General features: G+C 27.3%; 1 protein-coding gene across 5 annotated transcripts in view; it reads left to right on the top strand.

The window, feature by feature from the left end:
* LOC123305633 overlaps positions 1-21,488 on the top strand; it is a 105,424-nt gene extending 83,936 nt beyond the window's left edge. For 3 of the 5 annotated variants that reach the window (XM_044887406.1, XM_044887407.1, XM_044887409.1), the window contains exons 2-6: positions 17,029-17,238; positions 18,003-18,321; positions 18,719-18,862; positions 18,935-19,243; positions 20,632-21,488. In XM_044887406.1, coding sequence (XP_044743341.1) covers positions 17,029-17,238; positions 18,003-18,321; positions 18,719-18,862; positions 18,935-19,243; positions 20,632-20,735 — 1,086 coding nt within the window. In that variant the 3' untranslated portion in view covers positions 20,736-21,488. Of the gene's footprint in view, positions 1-15,586; positions 15,641-17,028; positions 17,239-18,002; positions 18,322-18,718; positions 18,863-18,934; positions 19,244-19,983; positions 20,105-20,631 lie in introns of those variants that run through there. The other 2 variants (XR_006536849.1, XM_044887408.1) reach the window with 2 other exon arrangements.
* Positions 21,489-24,786: the final 3,298 nt, after the last annotated feature.

The following is a 24,786-nucleotide window of genomic DNA, read 5'->3' as shown; positions in this document are numbered from 1 at the left end:
TTTAAGCCCACTTACATACTTATTGATTACATAAGTAGGTATTTCGTATAACTGAAAACCATTAGCCGGAGAATATTACGGAAAATGTCAACATTATCCGGCTGATGGTTTTCAGTTGATTCAATTTACCTTCATCAATTATTTTGATAGAAAATGTAAAATATTTTTAACCGACTTCAAACAAAAAGGAGGTTCTCAATTCGAATGTTTTTTTTTTAATGTTTGTACCTCAGTACTTTAGACTGGGTGAACCGATTTTGATGATTCTTTATCTATTTTAAAGCTGGTGCTTCCCGTGTGGTCCCACTTCAATTTAGTCCAGTTCTGACAATTGCATTCATGTGAAAACCATATAAGTCTTAAATTTTTTTTAGTGACAAATTAGTTAGCGTACTTCAGATTCACTAAAAATCATAAAATAAAAAAACTTTTAACAAAAAAAAACCGACTTCAAAAAAACAATTCAAAAACAAATTAATATGCACTAAAAAGTAAAAAATAACGACAATATAAGTTAATTACAATTATTGTTATTTTTAGAGTCGGTGTCAGCCAAGTTAATGTAGCAAACTGTTCTGTCACAGTTGTTTTCTTGGCTGACATCGACTCCAAAAATAACAATATTTGTAACTAACTTATATTGTCATTATTTTTTACTTTTTAGTGCATATTAATTTGTTTTTGAATTGTTTTTTTTGAAGTCGGTTTTTTTTTGTTAAAAGTTTTTTTATTTCTCAAAATTATACACATTGTTTGGTAAAACTTACTAAATAAGATAAAAATTAATATGACATATTGATATTTCGAAAGTTGAAATCTTATTCGAAAAATTATATCATTAATCTTAGCCTACTTCTAAACAAAAAAGTTCAAACTTTCAATAAATGGAAAATAAATAAAAATTCTTATAAGAATTGCATAAATTCAATAAGAAATGATTCAGAATAAATAGAATGTAGATAGGTAGAAAATAATAGTCTATGGTAATAATAGGTATAGGTACCATAAATAAGGAAAGATGGTTGGATTATTTATGGTTATAAATTGAGTTGATTTATGTTAAATATTCGCCGTTACTTTTAGAAATACAAAATAAAATAAAATACATACAATTTTATTAACTTTTATAAGCTAAATAAATTGATAAATAAAGATAACAACAATATCGTTTGTTTGTGGTGCTATGAGCTGTGTGTGCTGTGTATTAACGGTAATTGTTGTCATTCCAGACACGAGCGCAACGCAAATTATTATACCACATACAATCACTATGAAACAATAGTAGAACCTCTCTAAACTGGTGTTGATTATGCAAAAACCAGTGAGTTAATTTTTTTATATGAGTTGTTTGGAGCAGTGATTTGCAAAATATAGTTAAATAAATAATATAGACTTTCTGAGAGATCGTTAAATCACCATAAGTAATAGCGTAAGTCGAAGAGTTTCTGAGATATCGCAATATTTGATAAATTCGAGAAAATCGCAAAAAAAAAATTGTTTTGGAATTTGATGAAACTCGGTGGATAGGGTAATTTTGATCCAAAAAGTAAAAAAATCAGGTTATTTTAATGATTGGATGCAGAGTTTCTGAGATATTGCAATATTTGGATCGATTTTAGTCCGTATCTCAAAAACTATTAGACCAGTCGTCAAATACACCCGATTTTTGTACTTTTTGGGTCAAAGTTACCTTATATACTGAGTTTTATCGAAATTGGAGATTCAAAAATTTCTCGATTTTTTTGCAATTTTTTAAGGGGTTTCATAAAATCGAAAAAATTGCAAAAAAAAAATTTTGTTTTGGAATTTGATAAAACTCGGTGGATGGGGTAATTTTGATCCAAAAAGTATAAAAATCAGATTAATTTAATGATTGCACCTATAGAAAGGTACAATGTCAGCGAGTATGATGAGCAAAACTTCATTTTCAAAAAAGTATTGATATCTACATCTTAGCAAAGACACCTTATCAGTGTCTTTAGTCAGACACAATAAAAACTAGCTCCCAAATGTTTGGCATACTCAATCTCGGCTCACGTTTGATCCACACTATCAAATACTAAAATAAAATAAATACATTTTTATATTATTATCATTATTATTGTTAATATTATATTAGTGGTTTTCAAAGTCTCTGGCTCTATGTTCTATGTATGGATGTTTGGATGATGACAGATACCCCTGACGTCTTTGTATGTACCATCCATATATTATAAATTGTATACATTGTTACTTCCCGTACGAATCGTGACAAAGCGAACATTATTATTTATGTGATTCTAAAGGCTATGTTCTAACTATGGCCTTTTTTTGTTGAAAAATTATTTTTTGTTATGTTTACTAAGGAATGATAAGTAATGATAAATAAACCTTGTGGTAGAATAAATTGCATTTCAAAATTTTATCAAAAGTATAAAAATGTACCATTTTTTAAGGCTACTACCACGCTCTGTTTTAACGGCGTTGGCTGATCAAACAACTAGAGTAGAATCAGAAATTATGAACCTAAACGGTTTTTGTTTAAAACATTATTAATTAATAAATATCCCTTGGAATGCCAGGTTCAGAACACGAGATGTACCGTGCATAAATAGAGAGTTCGGTTTTCAACATTGTGTTAGAAATGAACTCAAATTTTAAGAACGAAGGTCCTTAGTGATTTAGTGAATGAAATCTGGGCCGAAAAAAGTGTCAGATTTTGACTTGAAAGTGTCGAAATTTTTGCAAAGAAGAAAAGTTTTCTAAATGATCGAATATCACGACTCTCAAGCTTATATCTTGATTGTATCTTCCAAATTTATTAGGTATATAATTATTTTAGTGGTACTAGCTCGACCCATGCGAAATTCGGTAATGCGTAAATTAAATTAATAGTAAGAGAACATGTTTTAAAAATAGTTCAATTCTGAAATATATTCTCCTAATAAACATTACTCTTTATAATTGTGATCAAGATTTATCAGGAACTTGGATAGTGAATAAAAACAAATGTTAAATTGCCAAATGCTGCAACGTTTCGTTGCTATTGACAACTTCATCAGGCAATCTGTGTACAAAAAAACAGTACTATAATAACATGTAAAAAGAATACAAAATTATAAAATCAATATTCTTACATTTGAGGTTAACATTCACGTAAAAAATAAAAATAAACTAGTCTGACAAACTTCATCGTTAAACAAAAGTTTTAAGTGAAGTAAAACAACTTAAAATAAAGCACATTACTAGAAAGTTTTGAGCAAATAATTTTAGTAACAATGAACTAATTGATTCCTAAAAACATTGTTATTTGAATCACGATTTGGGAAATTGATAATTTGCTCCAGGAATCTGAAAGGTTACAAAACCAAGTAACCTTTTACCAAATACCTTGTGGGTACAAACGTTACATAGGATACAAAATGATTCAAATAACACTTAAATCTTACAAAAAAAAGTAGCGACCTATGGAATAACCACACCATTAAAAGAGAGGACTATTTTTTATTAGACACTTAATTCATAGATTCGAACAATATTGTTCTATATTTTAATGGTTTCTTAGTTCAATGCTTGCTGAAACCTAGTTTAAACCTGGACAATAATCTATGCTTTTCAGAAGACAAAATTTTACCTAAAATGGTAAATCACGTGGAAGTAATAATCATCATATAAATAAAATAAAATAAATCATATATAGTTTGGTGCGTGTGGAAGTTGTCAGAATATTGTTTTCATTATTTAATTGTTTGGTAATATCATCACAGTACAATGAAGACGGGTAAACAGGAATTAAAAAGATATAAAATATCATCTTCTAAGCATTGCATGTCATTTCAATTGTTTTACCCATCGCTTCGTCTTCCGTTTAATTTGCATTTTATTTATTCTCAAATAATAATTATTATTTATCTTACGTGATGCAAGTTTAATTGTTTTAGCACTTATTCACTAGAGACTAGAGCCACGCAACTTTCATTAAATTTCATAATATTGTAAGGGTCAATGTTTTTTTTTAAACTTAGTTAAATTGCATGAAATTTTAATCAATACAAATTTGCTTAAAAGTTGTCCTTGCCAGGCTCGAACAAAACAATTCATCTACGGAACCCTAAATTCGCACTTGAAACATATCTAAGAACACTCTCCATTAAATTACCTTTTCCCTTAGAGCCATCTCAAAACTGAACCGATTTGGAAGATCATCGCTTATTCTTAAGTTGTTTCGGGTACTGGACCCTAAACTCGCACTTGAAATATAGCTAAGATCCGTTTAGGTGCTACGATGCCATAGATAGACAGACACAGTCACAAACATAGCGATAAAACTTATAACAGCCCTTTTTGCGTTCGGGAGTTAAAAAAGCATTGATCGAAAAGAAATCAAGAGAATATAATAGATAAGGCTGCTTCATTTTGAGACATTCAAATCAATAAAATGAGTCAAGACACAAGAGCACAATCAATACTTACTTAAAAAAATATTACACATGTTTTCCAGTGTTGGTTAAATGAAATTGTTATGTAATAATTGATTTAACAGAATAAGAAAAGTAAATATTATATATTTTTGGGCATAGAAATTGAAAAATAATAAAGTCTTTTTATTATTTAAAAAGCAAAAATATCTAACCATATGGTGTCTTTTTAAATAAATATTTTCTTTACAAAATTTCAATTACCAAGTGAGTGGTATTTATTGTTCAATTTACAAAACAATGCATTCAATTTCTTTTTAAAAATACAATTTTTTGAATGTTTATGTTATTCGTAGTAAACGAATTTGGATGTTGATTGAATTTTTAAACAACAGCAAGTTGTAAGTGGAAATAAACATTTTAGATGATACTCAACCGCTTTTCCATGTGTTTTTTAGAAAGTATAAGTGACAAAAAAACTAAAAATATAAAAATATAAAACATTATCAATACGGTAGTTGCCTGATGTCGAATTTTTCCATTTTACACATAAAAAAATTAAACTAGACTTTGAAACCATGACATTTTGAAAGTAAAATTAAAATTGTTTTAAAAACGAAGAAGGTATAAGAATTTAAAGTTTGTTACCCATTTCCTTTTAGCAATACAAAATTTTATAATTATTTTTTATGTATCTCTATGGTGATATCGGACAATGACGTCACTAATCTATACTGTTCTCTTTGTTTAATTAAGAATTTTAAACGTTCATATTTTGCGTACATCTAAAGATTTTCAAAAACTTCACTTTTCTGCCCGTGTAGTGAAAATTCTTCACCTGAAGTGATAAAAAGCATTTTAGCCAACAAGCCTATTACGATAGATAATCCGCTCCAAAAAACGTGCACGTTTGAATTACTTTCTAAGTATTTTTTCCATATATCTGTAAACATACGTATGAAGACGTTTAAACCGGCAACTATTAAAAAAAATTTATATCTTTCGAAGAGCGTATGTTTTCTTTGAAAAGTATTAGTTTGTATTATTTGAAATATATTATTTCGTGTGTCAACAATTAGTTTTTCTGTCATACATGTTAAAAATAAAGTCATTAGCAATACAATACATGAAAAAAGATTTGAAAAATTCAATTCTAAGAAAAAAGAATGCACTTGATTATATTCAAGCGTATATTTTTACATGGCATGGGTAAATTATTCAAGCAATAATTAAATTCGGTTATTGCAAATAACATATAACACACAATAAGCAGCTTCACAGTACGATATTTTTTAATATCGATGAGAATGTGGCTTTATAATATAATTTAATATAAAAATGTATTGTAATTTTTGAACAAAAAAATCTCTTGTAAATTACAACAATGTAAATGTAATATATGTATGTCTTATAACGCCTACTTTGAATTGCTTGGTGGTATGCATGAAAGTAATTTAATCAGACTTCCGAATTTTTTTTTATTCACTTTATCAAATAATATGATATGAGTCATTAATTTCTTATTAAATTATAAACGAATTTTTTTATGGTAATAGATTAAATTTTATGTTATCGATTTTAATATTCAATGTTTGTTATTATTAATTTTTTTTGTTCGTACATTTTTAGGATTCCGTTGCAGAGACATGAAACTTAATTTTCATTCTGAGACATGAAACGAAATTCTTTAATTGGCTCCATTATGATTTATTTATTTAATAGTCAGTAGTTTTTATTAAAAAATAATTTTTGTTTTTTCGTAGTAAAGGTAAATTACGATACGAAACCGATAATGTTTATATATTTTTGGAATGCTTATGAGTTGAAGAAGTTTTTTCTGGAATATTCACATCAAGTGTATATATTTTTTTTTGATTAACGTTTTTCGAAAAAAGTGTTATTTTTTTTTTTTAATTCGTGTGATTTATTGCCAAACATTTTTCACCGCGCGATAATTTGAGGCATGTATTATGTTTTAAAGAAGTGACTAACTTGTTAGCTATTAGACAAAAGTAATTTATTTGGTAAAACAATAATAGTATTTGTACGACACGCCTTTTTTAGTAAAACAATGTGAAACAGTTAAATATTGCGCCATCTCGAACACCGTCATTTTCGACGAACGATATATTGATCAAGTATGCTGCAAATAAGCCTTAGTATAAATTTCTTCAATCTTTGTATAGAATTACATAACACCCTGTATATGCAAGATAATTATTGTCGTCATACCGTGTTGCTATCAATATTGTTTAGGAAAAGAACTAAGTTAAGAATGCGATCTCAGTGCTTTCAACCCCATTCTCTATGAGAGAAGTTATTAATCTAATAAACTCTTCAATAATATAACTTTAATTATAATTTAAAAATTATAATTAAAAGTATAATTTTGTACTTTTTTTAGCCTTTATTATCCAAAAACAAAATTTTACGTAGGTCTTTAAAAAAAATGGCAAAAAAAGGAGGGGGAGGTAAGAGTTACAAATTTCAATTATTCGTCCATCGTCCCTCATAAATGGATGGACTGATTTCATTCATTTTTCTTTTATTTCAGTATATTTTTGCTTTTTCAGTATATTTTATGTGATTCTTACAATACGTAAGCACACCACTTGACAAAATTATTTTTCAATTTTGTATTATAAAACTTACCTACTTTGAAATAAAATTAAAATTTAGTAACATGAGTTTAAAGCGGAAAAACTTTGTCAACGGTGAATTTTGAAATGAATAATAATTATATTTATATGTATATAACTTTAATAATTATTAAAGTTTTTAATGATTTATCGTATAATTTTATAATTAAACAATATTTTATTACAAAAGATAATTTCATAATAGCTACTCAATTTATAATTAGTTCAATAAATTGTGGATATATTATGTATGATATGTAATTTTACAGATTATCGTTCATTTTGATATTAAATACACGTACTTAGTACCTACTTATTTCAAAAATAGTTTCAAATATATTTTAATTTACAAATTTTTATTCATTACTCTAATAATCATAAATTGTAAATTAAAATTTATAAATTAAGGCCCATAGTCAGAATTCGTATATTTACGTTATTATGTTATTCCGTAATTAGTTCAAATAACTCAAATTTATAGAAATTTTAACTTTTTTCGTCCAGTATCGTCTGCTCTGGCGTGTAGACAATCAAATAAACTACATAGTACGTGAGCTATTCTATAAAGGATTCGTCAATCATTGAAAGAGTCCTAAAAATTTAACAACAATTCTTAAAGAAACATAACCTCTTTTAAATCACTGGGTGTAATGGAATTTGTCCATTCCGATTTCACTCACTTCCGCTGTCTCAATGATCTGAAACTATACAGGCTATATTAAGCACCGATTACAATAAAATAGTACGTTTTCATGTATCATAACGAAATTCAAAAATATGATATGCAATAGAAATTTAAATGGAGGAAGTAGTGGGAAGATATGTGTTTGGTTAGCGTGAGCGGTGGTTTGTAATCTTAAACTTAAAATATAGTAGTAAAAAATTAAAAAAACACGCATTATTTATATGTGGATAAAAATTACAAATTTATTTTAATTGTAAAATTAAACACAATGTTATAAAGCGTGGAGTGATCTTTATATCTAAAATAAACTAATATAATTACAAGAAGGAATGAGTAGAGAACACCCTAAAATATTGAATTTTATAATGAAATTGAAATTATTTTGTGAAATTATTTAAATTGAAATCTGATATTTATAAACTTATGAGCCTGTTTTCTCAGCTTTTTAAAGCTATATTGTTTTTAAATATTAGGTTTAGACTCAGGTCGCACGATTAGTAATTTGTTGTGTTAAAAGAATCTCTTCAGGCGGGCTCTGTTTAACACTATGAAATTTTAATAAACATATGTAGGACAAAACGAACGATAAAATTGTACGCTCGTGTAACTTTTAATCGTACATTTTTAAAACAGAAAAGATTCAAAAAATGTATTTAGATAAAAAATTCAAATAAAATTTTTGTAGGTCTTAAAATTATGAACAAATTCATTAATTATTCTCTATAAGAATACGCAAAATATTTAAACTTGTGAATGAGATTCTATTTATAGAAAAATTGAATATTAATTATTATTCAATACTTTTCAATTATTTTATGATTGGAGAATGTCACAGTTCAAGTTGTAATTGTTTAGTCGTCCATGCATAAATTATCTTAATTACTCTGCTAATATTATTGATAAATTACAAATATTATATAATTATATATTTACATAATTTTATTTCCTTAAAAGCGCAAATGCAATCATTTGCGGTAATTAATATCGTAAACAAATTTTTTACCACCCGGAGTTTACTATTTCATGGTCAACAGACAAACCGAATACTGATTGTTAATTTATCACATAGCTCATTTATTTAATAATAAAATTAATGTTATTAATTTTTAAAGAGGGAAGTAGAAGAATTCAAAATTACGGAAATGATATACCTATACTTGAGTTGTTTTATCGAGGCCAACTTTTGGAACTTTAAAGTGTGTTTTCGAGCCTAATAGTATTCGAATTTATATTTTTGCTATTTTGCTAAATATAAGTTATTTTAAATCAGAATTAAAAGATCAAACTTCGAAAAAAAAACTGTGTGCTTTAAAATTGTACTTTGTTTTTTTTAAATGTTGGCCCCGATAAAACAACTCAAGTATAGTTTATTTATCCAATGTAGACGCTCCCATTTTTTTATTATTCATTCCCATGTTTGTAAATTTGTGAAACCATTGCGCATTATTTGAATATAATGTCTATCATGCAAAAATATACGAAAGTTTCGAACATTCATACCTACGTACGCATAGGTTCATCGAGACTAATAAATTCGAAAGCGATAAAGAATATCCTGTCTCAGATCCTGTTTAACGTGCAAACTTATAAAATATTCTAATATGTACGGAGGGACATGTGTTATTGACTGAGTTTAAGTGCATACAAATAATCCTCAAACAATTGGAGACTTACAAATCAATATTTAATGCCAGAATTGTCTGCCAGTATTGTGTAACGTTTGTGCGATCGTTATGGAAGTTATTTGGCAAGCGGCAGAAATTTCATTAAGTTTTTACATACTTTATACTGTTTTACAGTAGTTTTCGAGAATTCTCCCTCGCTTGATTTCAAATTACCGAATACCGGCATACTGCCAATCTCCGGTGTCTACCACTATTTTTCCATAAAAATACATGTTGTGATAAGAAAATCGCACTTGAGTTTATCGGTTTAGAATCAATTTTTTTAAGAAATCGCCATAAAGTTTTGTCTATTTTTACCGGTTTATAAAAAATTGATGATTTGACTTACTGTTGCTTCCAGACTGTTAGTGTTCATTTTTCCCACAAATTTCTACACCCCCCTGTTTCTCATATATATGTCCTACGAGAGAAAATGCTCTACATCGTCTCAAGAAATAATTATTTACCACGCGGAAGGAAGTAAAGGTTCAACATGGATTTTTTGACGTGCTGTATTCTAGACTATTGCCATTTGTAACGGATATACGTAACCGAAAACTAAAGTAAAAATAGGGAATGCATAGTCCTTATTCAATCTTAATTTTCGAGTTATTTTAATTACTTTTCATACTATTAGACAAATGAATGAAACGTAAAACATTTGCGGGGTAAAATAATCACATTGTTTAATGTCTAAACAATTGAATAAACTTGAAATATTCGATTATAATGTCAGATAAAAACTTGGTAGGTGTATGAAAATCAAAAGGTGTTTAAAATGTATTAAACAATTCGCCATAAAAATAATATTACTTACCTTACACCCAAATAAGTAGTAAAATGTCTTTATATAGCGAATATAAAGATGTACATAAGTTATTCATCAGTAAATAAAACAAAGGTGATCGTATCATTTTCATTAATAAGACATACAGCACCAGCCCATTATTAATCATAAACATCCACCCCACCACTGTTTTGTTTTGAAAAACATAAAATAATGTATACTCAATGTCAGAAAAAATGCTCGTTTAAAAATATTCTAAGTGTTACTATTATAACATAACATATGATGAGTACGCTTAGAATGTTTTAACTGTGGCATTTTTTCTGACAGTGAGATACGTGATCTTTACAAGACTTTAAAAAATTATATTTCGTTATGTGCCATTGTCTTCATTTATGTTGCGTGCGTCATTCAATTCAGACAAATAGTTATATGTCTAGATATACGAGGTGTTCTATAATTGACCACAGAACTCTTTACTTCCTAAATAAGCTTATAAATATGAACGAAAAATTTTGAGCCAAATTTCGATCTCAGGACTAATTTCCGAGATAATTAACTAAATCAATTAACAAATTTATATAATGACAGAGCACTTAGAAATAGTAGGATGTTTTTATCGTGACTGGGTGGGGTTAAATAAAAATTTAAAAAAGTGGGATAGATTATATGATAAAGACAACGATAAAGGCATCTTTATATTTCTAAGTGCTTTGTCATTGGATAAATTTATTAATTGATTTGGTTAATTAGCTCGGAATATATGTCTCAGATCGAAATTTGGTAAATAACTTTTTGTTCGTCTTTATAAGCTTATTTACGAAGTCAAGAGTTCTGCAAACAATTATAGAACGCCTTGTATTCGAAAAGGTAAACAGCAATAATATATGCGGTTGTAATAAGTTAGGTTTCAAATCTGTTACAAAAGGTGTATACTGGATAGCAAAACATCGATTCAAATTTTAATGTCTATTGTAAAATAAATGAGGTTAATTGTTAATTTCTCAAGAGCCCGGAGTTCGAAGATGTCTTATTCGATCGTAAAGATAATATACAAATCGCACATGTAGCCTGCAGACAATTTCTTTTTTTGCCACGATTTTCCGAGCAACGGCAAATAGTTAATTTTATTAACTTATGAAACCGGAATCACTTAACAAGAATTGAATAATAGAAATTCCAAAATAACAATAAACGGGAAAATTTAAGCTTTAAGGTCAAATTTCCGCAGTTACCTATAGTTTGTAAATAATCGTTGTAGCAATATAATAGCAAAATTCCTCGCCTGTAATTATCTGTGTGTTATGATATTTGACAGCAACATAATTAATAAAATTGTCTAAATATGTTTTGCCTACGAAAAATGTAAGAGGTTATATTAAAGAATAAATGTGCAACGAAGATATAAATAAGCCAGCATATACCATGAATTTTTTAATTCATTTGACATAGATACAAATAATACATATCGGATATAAAAGGAATAATTTTATTTTCTAACATTTTAATTAAAGGCCATGGTGCGACCTATCTTCTAACCGCGAACAATGTTAAAAATAGAAATTCTATTTTCGTATTGAAAAAAACCATAGCCCTTGCCGTAAATGACAACTGAATATTGTTTGTGGTTTTCCTGGAAATGAGATCAACTTTCTTACTTTATACGGGGAAATCTAACAATTTGAACCATTATACTATTCTTTAAATTTCCTGTTAAGTGATAACAACTATCATATTAAGTATTGTTTTTGAAATGATAGCTCGTGAAGATTTTTCAAATAACCACGATTTTGAACGACTTAGTTTTTTGTTTTTCAAATCACAATCTTGTAAAACTTGTGAAATAGTTTATATTTTCAAATTTTGGGTCTATACATCTATTTTGGCGTATTGCTTAATTATCAATCCAAATAACCCCTTCAAAAATCAGTTAGTCAATTTTTTAAGTAATAAATAAAAATAAATCACATACTCTTTAAATAATTTTCTGGACCCGAGATTGTCCAGAAGTAATTGTCAAACGATTTAGAAAACAATCGGTATAATTTTATGTTAAGTGTATAGTGTATACCTATCCTGTAATGTTTGGCATTCTATTGTAATTTTACTGCCTCCTTATTTTTAAAATTATGATTTCTTTCCTCTTCAAATGCTTAATTGTTTTCTAAAGGATTCGTTAATTAAGAAATTCTAAAACATAATTTCTCGTTTAAGTACAAAGTTTTTATTGAGACTTTTTCCTTCATTCTTACTTTTAATAAAAAAAAAATTTTTTTCTTACATTATGTTCTTTTGTAAAAGGCTCATCGCCTTTATCAATGAAATGTAAGAAATAATTCCTATTCAAAATTAAACTTTCTTTTATTCAAAATTAAAAGAATATTGCTTTTGAGATTCTTTCGAAACAATTCGTGTAGACAATTCAACAAAGTTGCCATTGTTGCCAAAGTTGCATTGCATGAAAGTATGTTGCATCGTAGCTCCTAAACGGAGAAACCGATTTTTTAAGTTAATTTGATAAAGAGTGTTCTCATCTATGTTTCCAAAAAATCTGCTCAGCCTTTTTAGGATCATAGCTAAGAACACGCTCTATCAAATTACCTTTCAATTAAACAAAAAATCAAAATTTGTTCATCCGTTTAGGAGTCGCAAACGATTTGATCAGACCTGTAGAAGGAATGAATTAATTACGAAAATATTATTGTATATTAACAGATTTTGTGTCTGGACGGGGAATCTATTTCTTCCTTAAACTTTTATCTACTAAAGTATTTAAAAAAAAATCATTTACACCACTATAAAGATAAGACCGGTATTTTATATATTATGTAACATTTTATTAATCTGAGACATTTCTAACGACCTATTGAATTCATTTCTTTATATATATATATATATATATATATATATATACAAAATTGCATAACAGTTTACAAGTTAATAAAATTACTTCTCTATATTATTTTGTATTAAATGGGTATAGAAACTAATAGTTTATGAGTATGCAATACTAGATGACCGTTCGTTTTCGATTCGTTAATATATTGTTTATGAAACAATATATTGCCAGTTGAACATGGATTGTTAGGATATAAAAAGTAAAAATATTGTTTAAATTTTAAATTTCATCCGATAATATTTCACCAAAAGGTAAAACATAATATTTCCAATACTTTATTTATTCGTCTTTAGTTGTTCTGTGTGATTTTAAGTGATCCAACGAAATTTGATACATAGCCAATCGAAATTCTTGCTAAAGATTGACGAACAAAAAACGATTTTTTCAAACTTTAACTGAATACTAACCAGTGAAGAACGACTAAAATGCTACGGTTGAGAAAGGTATTGTAATTATTATTCGACGTTGATTGGATTACGAGCATTACTTACCGTTTCGTATATATCAATGACTTCTTATTTTCAAAAAACCACCCCCTGATTTTTTCATACTCAACATAAATAAGTTTCGCTATAAAATATTTGTATCACTTAGTAAAAATATTTGTTAAGAACAATAATAATGTAGGCTAATTACTCTATTATGTTGATGACTGTGCATAACGGATTTTATTTATCTTAAAAATGTACAAATTATATTAAATCAAACTAGAAGAAAAATTAAATGAATGAATCACTCACTTTTTTTTATTTAGATTGTCTTGTTTTATTTTAAGATGATTCTGCTTCCAGTAATAATCAATGTTTTATAAATAAATTTTTGCGATATGTGTATAATTACAAACTATGACTAAAGATGCTTATTTTGAATATATACAGTGGGACGCATTTAAGATGAAGACATCCTCATATTTTCGTTATTAATAAGAATATCGATTTGAAATTTTGCACAGTCACATAGAGTGGCGAGTCACATTTCTTAAGATACCTAACCGAAATCTGAACTTCGAAATTATTTTATTATAATATGAACAAAAGGTATATAAACTAAAAGTCATTATAGAAAACTTTATTTGGGTCATTTTACGCTACCGAAAACTGTATAACTTAAATAATACTTTCTTGAAGATATACTTTTGTGGGCTGTGCCTTTAAATTTTTCAAGAATTATGATGTGACGTCAGCGGGCAGATTATGAGACGGGTGTTACAGGCTAAAGTCTTGAAATAATTGTGACGTAATTTATGCATGACTCCCTACCAAATTATTATTAAATTATATTCTGTTGAAATAAGTAATTGTGTCAATAACGTGTTAGTGGATTCTACGTAAATTTAAATCTTTTTTCTGATGATTAATATTTATAAAATATTTAGGCAATTCAAGCAACAAATAATCCTGAAAATTGCTTATATTTTAAAAATAATCCTATTAGCTAATAATTACAAAATGGATTAAGTTAATATATTATTATTTTCTAGTTTATTCTATAAAAATAGATTAATTTTAATATAATTATATAATTTGTACACTTAAAATATTGAACAGAGAATTGATAATTTTACGCTAATAAAAATGGATTTATTTCATGAACGATATTATTACTTATTCGATTTGACGATTTTCTTTTCTTAGGAGTCCTCTCTGTTTTTTGGCATTCCTTTTTAGGGTTCCGCCATCAAGGAAAAGAAAGACTCTTATAATTTCACCCCGTCAGTCTGTGTTACACAAATCAAATTTTAAATAATCTTAAAATCGTTGTAACTTTGCCATTTGTTGTTCTATTTCTCAAATGAAGATAGTACTATTTATGAAACTTGGAAATGTGCCCCCTCTCTTTTAATTCTTAAACCATACGATAGAAATCTTAAAAAAGTGTCGATAGTAGTACTGAATATTGGTAGCCAATTTTTTAGCGTACCACTTTTTATAGATTTCTGTTGAGTAGGTCTTTGAAAGTTAAATAAAAAATGTCAGTAATATTTTTGCGTCAGGTGAATATAGCGTGAGATATACGCTTCCAAATTATAAAAATATTAATACTTATCAATGTAAGAAAATTTGGGGTCAGATCGGGGTTATAAAATCAGGGGCTTACAATTAGTTAAATATTTTGAGAGTTTGGATTTCGTGAAATTTCCGTCTAAGAAGAAACATGCATTTTTGTAGAACAATCCATACGTAATTACAAAATTAAAACCACCATACCAATATATTTAAACCGCAAAAATAAAAGTGAAGAGTAAAAATTTTTACCCCAAATTTCCTTTTATTGATAAGATTTATGATAACTTCTAATGACATCACTAGCCATTAATAAAAAAAAACCTATATAAGGAAGTATTGCGTAAAAAATTTATTAGTTAAATTTTTACTTTTATTAAGTGAAGTTCATTGTTGAAAATTGATAAATTTGTTTAAAGTGAAATTTAATATTGTTTGTTTTTATCGGTCATTTGATTTGTGCAATTTATATAAAATTGGAATAATTTAAATAAAAGTCTTAAATTATGGTGCAAAATAAATATTTATGTTCAGACTTTATATATTATGATTATAAAAAAAACAATGTAAGTTATATTTACGACCATATTTTTTCAAAACTTTTATTGTTTGCAAATTATTATTTAAATAAATGTGTTTTAACTTTTTTATTCTAAGAACAATAATTATGATGTATCCTGAACCATTCTAAATACACTTTTTGTTGTCTTTGGTTTATTCTTACTTACTTCTATGACTTCCATATACAGACTACGAGGTAATATGATCAATATTTTATGTTTCAAACATGGGCGTCATTTTAACTCGTATATGAGCTCTTTAGAAACCATGGGACAACATTCCAGGTGCAACAAGACAACTGCCCTCTCCTAATTGCACCGACTATATTAAAGCTTTCGAAAGTCAAAAATACTAACGGCCTACTTACAAATCAGTAATTACTTAATTAGCAATTTTTTTTAATTGATAATTTTTAATAATTTGTAATTACATCCATATTAGATTAATTATTATCTGTAAAAATGGGCAAATACTATAGTAGTACTTGGTACTCAATAGTAAATCTTTTAAATAGTGTTTTTGAAATAATTTATTTTCTAGTTACATTTTCCAACTTGTAAACTAAGATCAGATTATGACTAGAATCAGTAATCACTATAACAAATAGTTACCATGCAGTTAAGTTTACGATAAAACATGAAATGTTGATTACATTTTCGGTAGGGTTTTGTTTTTAAATACGCCAAATAAAAATACGATGTATAAGAGCTGGAGATATAATTCAGTTGTTATTGTGTAATTTGTGGTTAAAAATGATTGTTGCATGTATTTTTTCTCTAAATTTGGCGAATCACATGTAGAATTTTTATATTATTTTTTTAACTTTAAGATTCAAAAATGCAATAGTATAGATGCGATAGTATAATTCGCCTATTCCAAGTAAAGAGTTTTACAGGTAGAAAAGGAGTTTACAGGTGGAAATTATCACATGACTTCTAATATCTAAACTCTTAATAAGTTTTTAGCACCTACTATATGGTGAGACTTTATCGGAAATGGACCCAACAATTGATTTTTTTAAACAAGTCTTGACATATTTTGTGGCATGTTAGGAATCACCATGCTTTTATCGTTTTGTGCGTATAAAATTTTACGAGTGAAGTGTATACAAATTTTACATTAATCTCAAAAAAGTATTTAAAGGAAAATAGTTATTGAGAGTTGCTCTTTTTTGGATTATACTTAATTTTAAGTTCTTTTTACATAGAGGTCATATGAGTTTATAATATTTATAATAAGTTACGAAACTTTAATTGAAAACAAAAGAAACCACCAACATTGGAAAAAAGTTTTTTTATAGAATTGTTTGTTTAGGATTACACATTTTTTTTTGTGCCGAACAGAAATAAAAAAGGTTATTTGTCTTAACTAATAGAATTTTTTCTCATTTCAGTTACAGATGCCTTTAACGGACAGTCTGAATTCATCGAACGACGGTGGTGGTTTTCATGCAATTAAAAGAGGCCTGCTATGGCAACAACGGGATCGATTATTTTCACGATGGAAAGAACGATATTTTGTATTAACACGAGATTATTTACATTGTTTTAAACGAGCTACAAATCGAACAATATCTTCAGATATGGGGCATTTTATTTTTAAGGTATGTACAAATATTTTATAAGGCTAGACATAGTTTGTAAAAGACAATGATTAGGCGCTTAACGCTTTTTTATATCATTCGCTCTAAGCGAATATACATTAATTTTACTTATTTCGTCGATTTCACATAGATGCTACCAGATTGCTCAAAAGTTTCTTAGTAGCATTATGTATTTCTAGCCTACGCTTAATATTACTTCCAGCAACAATTCATACACTCGTAAAAGTTTAAGTTATTGCAATACGGAGCTTTTTGTATATCGATCACACTTCTAATGCAAGTTTAAAAAACAAGCATTCAGTGCTAACTCAATTCAACCAAGTTGAGAATATTTATAATAACTATGACTGGTGAAAAATGAAATGACTCAGGGTGAATCACAACTTGTTGTTAATTAATTTATTTGTAAAGAATTATTATAGATCGATTACGGTTTCTTGGGCAATAAAGTTTAACGATGAATCCTTATAAATATCGCCTAGTTAAAAAAACTATTCAAGATATCGCTTTGATTTCGAATTATCGAAGACTAAAAAAACTGTTATCCAACTCGAGTCAGCACTCATTTTGGTGGAGAGCCTTGCTTAAATTCTTAAATATTGCAAAACTTTATCAGTATGCAACGTAGTGTGCCCGAAAAGTTTTTAGCTACGATCACTATTTGTATCCACTACAATAAAACAAATATCATAGCATATATACTTCGGATTATTTGATGTGCAATCTTTCTTATAATCTAATAAAAATTTGTATTTAAATTCTAGATCAAATTATTGGATGTTGAACGAATTGAATGGCATAATAAGAAAACCTACAGCACAGTTACCTTAGATTTAGGATCAAATTCAGGTGGTGGTCGTATATTGTTACGTGCTGCGCCACAAGCCACCATAACAAATAATCCATCGGCTGCTATTGGTGACGGACTCGAAGACTGGTTTGAATTGTTAGAAGAATGTACAATAAATAGTAAAGAACGTCGAAAAACATTAATTAATCAACATCGACATTCACGTGATAACAATAATATGAACTCAATACAAAGTACATTATTAGATGAATGGTTATTGGCTAGAAAACATGGTAAGTCAAATATGTTATTATATTTATTATTAATGGTAATCTTCCCATAACAACCTCAAGTTCTTTAATAGCCTAATAAAAATAATAATAAAAAAAAAAGCCACATCTCGATATCTTTAATAGTTTTTATATCATCAGTAGCAGTCATAATCAGTTTTTATATACACAAATACGGAGCCAGTTACGATTTTATTTATTTCATTCAACTATAATTTTGATGTAACAGTTCTTCCCAAATTATCGACTCACGTCGCAGGAGCGTAAAAATTCGTTACACATCGAGATGATTCGGCGAGTTACTAACTAACTTACTCAAAGTTTTCAAAACCCTCTAAATCATCTCCAACGTTATCAATTTAACCCTTAGCTAATTTTATTTTACTTTTTTGTTTTTTAGAAAATGGTCTCTCATCCGTACATTGTGATTCTGTACCGGACTTAGAAGAGGCACTGGCAATTAAAAAACGAGACAAAAGATGGGTACCACCTGATGATGATGATGATGACTGGAACTCTACAACCCATTCCAATAGACTATCATGTAAGTATTGCTAGACTGAAATATTGCACAATCATTAATTACACATAACTAATATTGAATTTTGTTTTATAGTATTAACAGACATCGATATAAATGCTGGTTGTGATAGTGGTGCAAGTGGTGGTGATACAACTCCACCATCAATTTCATCCACAAGTCGAGATCAACCACCCCATGGTTATAGACTGAATTCAAATGTGTTCTTCCTTGCTGCAAATCATTCAGATAATGCATATTCTGATGCTTTTATTCGTGGCATTACTCAAGGCCGTAGTTCTTTTAATTCACCAACAAAATCTAATGGTAGTGGCACACCAATTAATACAAATGGGCGTCGAACTCAAGAGCCGGTTATACAGCATCAGATGATCAGATACCGAGGTAATTAAATTATCTTTGTTATTCGAAAGATTTAAGTAAAAAATAATTGGACACGTTTGATATATTTAACAAAACAAAATTTCATTTCGAAATGAAGTTTTCATTATCAAGTCTAAATGAGTCAAGTGCGCCAAATGTGTACAACTTAAAATCTTAGCTTTGTGTTTAAAAACAAAAACATAAATTTGTATAAAACATTCTTTAAATTTCTACATTTTTTTCAATTTACAATTAGTCAAATTTCGCTAGATTGATATACATAGATTGTACTGTATGTAGTTTTTTAGAGCTCACGAATTTTTGAAATTTTTGTGTAATTTAAAAAAAATAACAGCTGTACTGTATATATATAAAGATAATAAACTAAAAAATTCATAGGAATATTCTATTCGATCTAGTATTAACGTGATAAGTAAAGCATTTTAATTGAGTGTGATCACGTTTTCGTTTCCAAAGGCAATTTTTTCTGTAAGTGATGGGAAAATAAACGCCTTTTTTTATCACTGGTAAATACCAATAATTTTCGATGGAAACGAAGACGCAATCACATAATAAGTCACACTCACTAAGAAAATTATTGATGTATTCAGCTATAAATTATAGTAAATCGGATCGAAAAACTTCGTACAACTATTCTGTTTAGAATTTTGTTCTTTGTCATATTTTGTTTTGGCAATTTTGATTTGTTTAAAGATTTATTAAGTTTAATTTTTTAACTTCAAAGTCTGGGAAATATTTAGTTTTTCAGGAAAATCAATTTAATTATTTGGATACCTCGAATGCCGTGAAAACTAAGTTGAATAAAATGTAATTCCATTCATAATTACATAATAAACCAAGAATATGAGTATAGAAAAAAAGGTAACGTAAAAAAAAAATTTTCTTCCATGCTAGCTTCTCGGCATTCGAGGTAAAGCTTTAGCTTTTAAAATCATGTTAACACTGGGATAAAAATTGCTTTTCATTTAAAATAATTTGCAAAATCATATAACACTGGGAATAAAATCATCAATTTTCATTACAAAATATATATTTAAACAAATCTATTATTGTATTGGAAAATTGCCCATTACTCAATCATAATTTTCCAAACAAACAAGAACATGTTACATATTTTTATAATTACGAACAGTCGTTAAAAATGTTCATATGCCACGATTAGATATTGAATTATTATTGCACTTATGTAGAATTTTAGCGTAAAATTGTGTGTACTTTTAAATTTCCCCTTTTCATAAATGTTTGTTATTTCTCTTCTAAATTTGATCCCGCAAAATAAGCGAGAAATGCATTTATATCTCAAAATCATTTTATGGCAAAAAATTATATTATTTTTATTTAATATTTGTCAATATTAGTTTCCTGACCAAAAAATTTATTATTTTCAGAACGATCTCATAGTGATATTCAACGCATTGATCGACGTCCATGGCGTATGCGTGATGATCAACAAAAACGTAACAGCCACCTATTAGATGCTGCTCAAAGTTAAACGGCAATCATCATGAGAAAACATCAACACGAATTTAAAAAAAGAAACTAAAGCACCCATACAATCACTAAACTCAAGTATTTTCGTTACACAATCAAAGAAAAATAGATATTTACTCAATGAAAAATATGTATTTTATCTGTTTCTATGAATTAATTTTAGCGGAAAAAAATTTTAATGAAAAATTAGTTAAAAAAATGACTGAGAAAAGAAAATGAGCTTACAAAGAATAGAAAATTAAAATTATGTATGCAGTAAGTAGGATATTTGTTGTAGGAAAAATTTGTCACAATAAGTATATTAGTCCCGATTTGTTTTTGAATAGGTCAGGCTTAAACTGTAAAAGATGATTGAGAAAGATATTTTACAAAATTAATAAACTTTTTATTTATTTAATAAAAAGAGCTTGTCGTTGTTACTTGTAAAATATCTTTAAATAAAAAACCCACAGTCTAAAGCAGGCCTTTTGTAGTGCAATAATTAAATTTCGATTCAAATCTATTCAAAAAATAATTAAAATACATATGTGAATATTTCCAAAATTCCCTTATAATTCTTGAAGTATAACTCCTTTAGCGATAAAATAAAAATAAGAACATGTTAAAAACTTTTAGATAAAAACTCGTTAATTTGGTTATATTAATTCAACCACTGTGACCCCTTCTACGCGGATTTGCTTAATAAAATCTTTTTATTTAAAAATCAGCACTCTTCTGAAAAAGGAAATACGATCATCTGTTAAAAAAAATTTCACATTTTAAAATAAGAATTTATCTTATTTTTGAGAATTTTTAACATGATCGAAAATTTAAAAATTTCATTTTGAATTAAAGTAAAACCAAATTAAATGACCTAAAGAAGTTTCACTTTTGACAATGTGATATTCCTATATTCAATCCCTTACATTTCATGTAAACGATAATAAATAATGGATTATTATAATTATATTATATAAACAAAACATATACGAAAATAAAATTGTTAATCGAAACATAAACGCACAATGAAACGAAAAAAGCCATGATTAAAACTAATAATATTTGCCTCGAATATATGTTATATTGTGGATAAAGTAACCAAAAAAGACCAAAGCGCTCTGATGAATTTGATAATGAAAAATAAAATAATTTAAATGTATTTAAAAACAAAATAGTTTATTCTAGTTACTTAGATAATAATAATAATAATATATTTAGGAAAATCGTTTAGAATTTGCTGTTTTTTTCTAAGTCATTAATAAAAAATGCTGACTTTTTGAATGTCATTATTAAGATATAATATATTGCTATTTAGGATATATGTGTATTCCAAATATTCTTAAAATATTCTGGGATTCAGTGATAGTTTTATATGGCATTCTATTGTATAACCATTTTGTGTAAGACCGGAGATTATTGAATATAAAAATCAAAACATTATCATTATATGCATTTTTTGTTTTATCCTCCAGTCCTCTACAAAATGGTGGCTCAAAATTAGGACATATAATATTCATTACTAAGTCTCAGGGTAAAACTGTTATTCAAAAGGAATCAACAGTTATTTACTGTGTGGTTGAAATTGGTGTTTCAGATATAAATTAAATGCAGTTAAAAATAATTTAGATAAATTCAAAGTATAGCAAAAAATTTGAATTTCACCCGCCCTAGACAATAAACAAACAAAAAACATTTTTATAAATATTAATCGTGTCTAATTCATGTTTTTATAAAAAAAAAAAAGAAAAGAAAAGAAAAAAAAGCAAATAAGAAAAACAAAAATCAAGTTGGATGTCATTTGTTTTATTTCAATGTTGATCTTTATTCGTATGGGTTATTTATATTTTGAAAGTGTTATTTTTACTCGAATATTTGCTTTAATTCTGTGAAAATGTTCGCTTACAATAATGAAAAGCAGAAATAATTTAAAATATTGTTGACTATGTGGATTAGAAGATTGTATTTGATAAAAATTATTTTTAGTCGAACAATTTTAAACTGTACCAAAATCGGTCAATACAATAAACAGGAACATTTTTTTTTTGTGATAGACTTTATTGAACTTTTTTGTATAAAAATCAACTTTACTTTTTATTTTGAGCTTATTTTTGCTATGGAAATATTGGTGCCATGTTTTTACACAATTATTTCTGGGAATCATTACAAATGCATGTATAAAATTATAACAATTTTAATCCAATAAGCAATATTTTAAAGTTGACTTTTAATTTTTTGAGAATTTTTTTTTTTTTTAATAATTTGAGAATAATTACATTCGGATAAAGATCATTAAGAAGTTTATCGTAATCATTTCGCTTAAAAATGTTTATGCTGTCAATTTAACGATGATTTATAATTTAATATTTAGGGATATTTAGTATTTGTGTTTAATGTTTTAAATAGCATTATCGGCAAGTTTTTAACTAAATGATTGCGATAATTTCGTGTTATTAAGAATAACGCAGCGATATGTTTTAGTCATAAAATTTATATCTTTGTTTATTAATTTTTATTTTTTGTTTAATTTATTTTTCCATTTATTTGTGCACTATGTTATTTTCAATTTAATAACAATGTAAAAGTTATTTACAAGCAATAAGTATACCAAATAAATATTTTTGTTACCCATTAATTGTGTTTATTTTTCTTATTTTTAGTCTTTTTCTGCATTTCTTTTTAAGGGATACCATCTCAAGATAATTAAAATTGTAATTTTTCATTAAAAATAATAAATCAGTAAGTGAAAAATCAAATTTAATTTTTGTTTAATTATTCATATATAAAATAGATTTCCACGTTTAGACGCGAAACAATTAATATACCAATAAAATCTTATATAAATATTCTATATGTCATTAATTGATTTTCGTTCAGTAATATTGATAACAATAAAATATCAACACAAAACATCGATTAAATGAAATGAAAAAATTATTTTTGTCTGCTTTTAAAGTTAATAGTAAACAAATTTAATTGAAATTTGTGACTTTATGCAATATTTATACAGTTCAGTGGATTTCTCAAGCTTTAGCTTAAGATTTCACTATTAATTAATGAATAATAATAGGCTGAAAGCAAATCATTTTATGTGGTATTATTACTTACTATAAAAGACAAAATAGTTACAACAGGATGTGTAAAGCTTGAGTAACTCCCATCAATCAAAGGCGAAAAAATAAAATTTTATCCATTTATAATTCAATTAATTTGGATGAACCTTTAATTGAAATGAAAATTGATTTTGTCGCTTTCTGAAAGTCAAGAGACCCTAATAAAAAATTTAGATTCATGAATTGAAAATTTCCGATTCAATCCCTATTCCTAATTTTTAACTTCCCAATATAGGAAGTAATTGGACCCGTATTGTAATGGTTCCGATTTTCGGAATCGAAATTTTCAACAAATCTTTACGTTTCATGGTTAGGATAAGGCATTAATACCAATTTGGAGAAGAAGTATATTTGTGTGTGTGTGTATGTGTACGTACGTACGTCCGCAGACATTTTTTTTGTCGTCTATACCGCGTGATCAAAAAATGATATCGACTTCGCTGAGGTGTCGATCGAAGCGTATTAACAGAAATATAATCCGAAAGGAATTTCATAACATTCGGTAGAGTGGGCCTGGTTTTTATTTTTTTATGGTGGGAAGTTATTCGTTTGCACCTCAAGGGTCGCACCAGACTCTATCCACGGCTTGTTTATTAGGGGATACACACCGATTTAATACGAGATACGAGATTTTAGACAAAAGTCAATCAACTGATCTATTATTTATATGTTATCAACCACAGATTATAATTTATTACATAAAAAACCATAATCTGTGTTTTCATAGCAACAAAACGTTTTCTTTAATCAGTATGCATTTAAAATGCTTTTATACAGAACTTTTTTTTCTAAAACATGTTATATGGCGACGTTCTTGCTCTTTCGGTGAGCGGTTTTCAGCGTGATAAAACATTTTGTATAAAAACATTATGTTGCACTAACATGTATTGGGTTAAAAAAAGAATTAGCGTTTAAAACGATTAGAACGTCTAAAACGATAGATGTATGTTTTGCAGCGCAAAT

The sequence above is a fragment of the Chrysoperla carnea genome, chromosome 1 (genome assembly GCF_905475395.1).
Source record: "Chrysoperla carnea chromosome 1, inChrCarn1.1, whole genome shotgun sequence".
Lineage (NCBI taxonomy): Eukaryota > Metazoa > Arthropoda > Insecta > Neuroptera > Chrysopidae > Chrysoperla > Chrysoperla carnea.
This window is presented reverse-complemented; position numbering and strand designations above follow the sequence as displayed.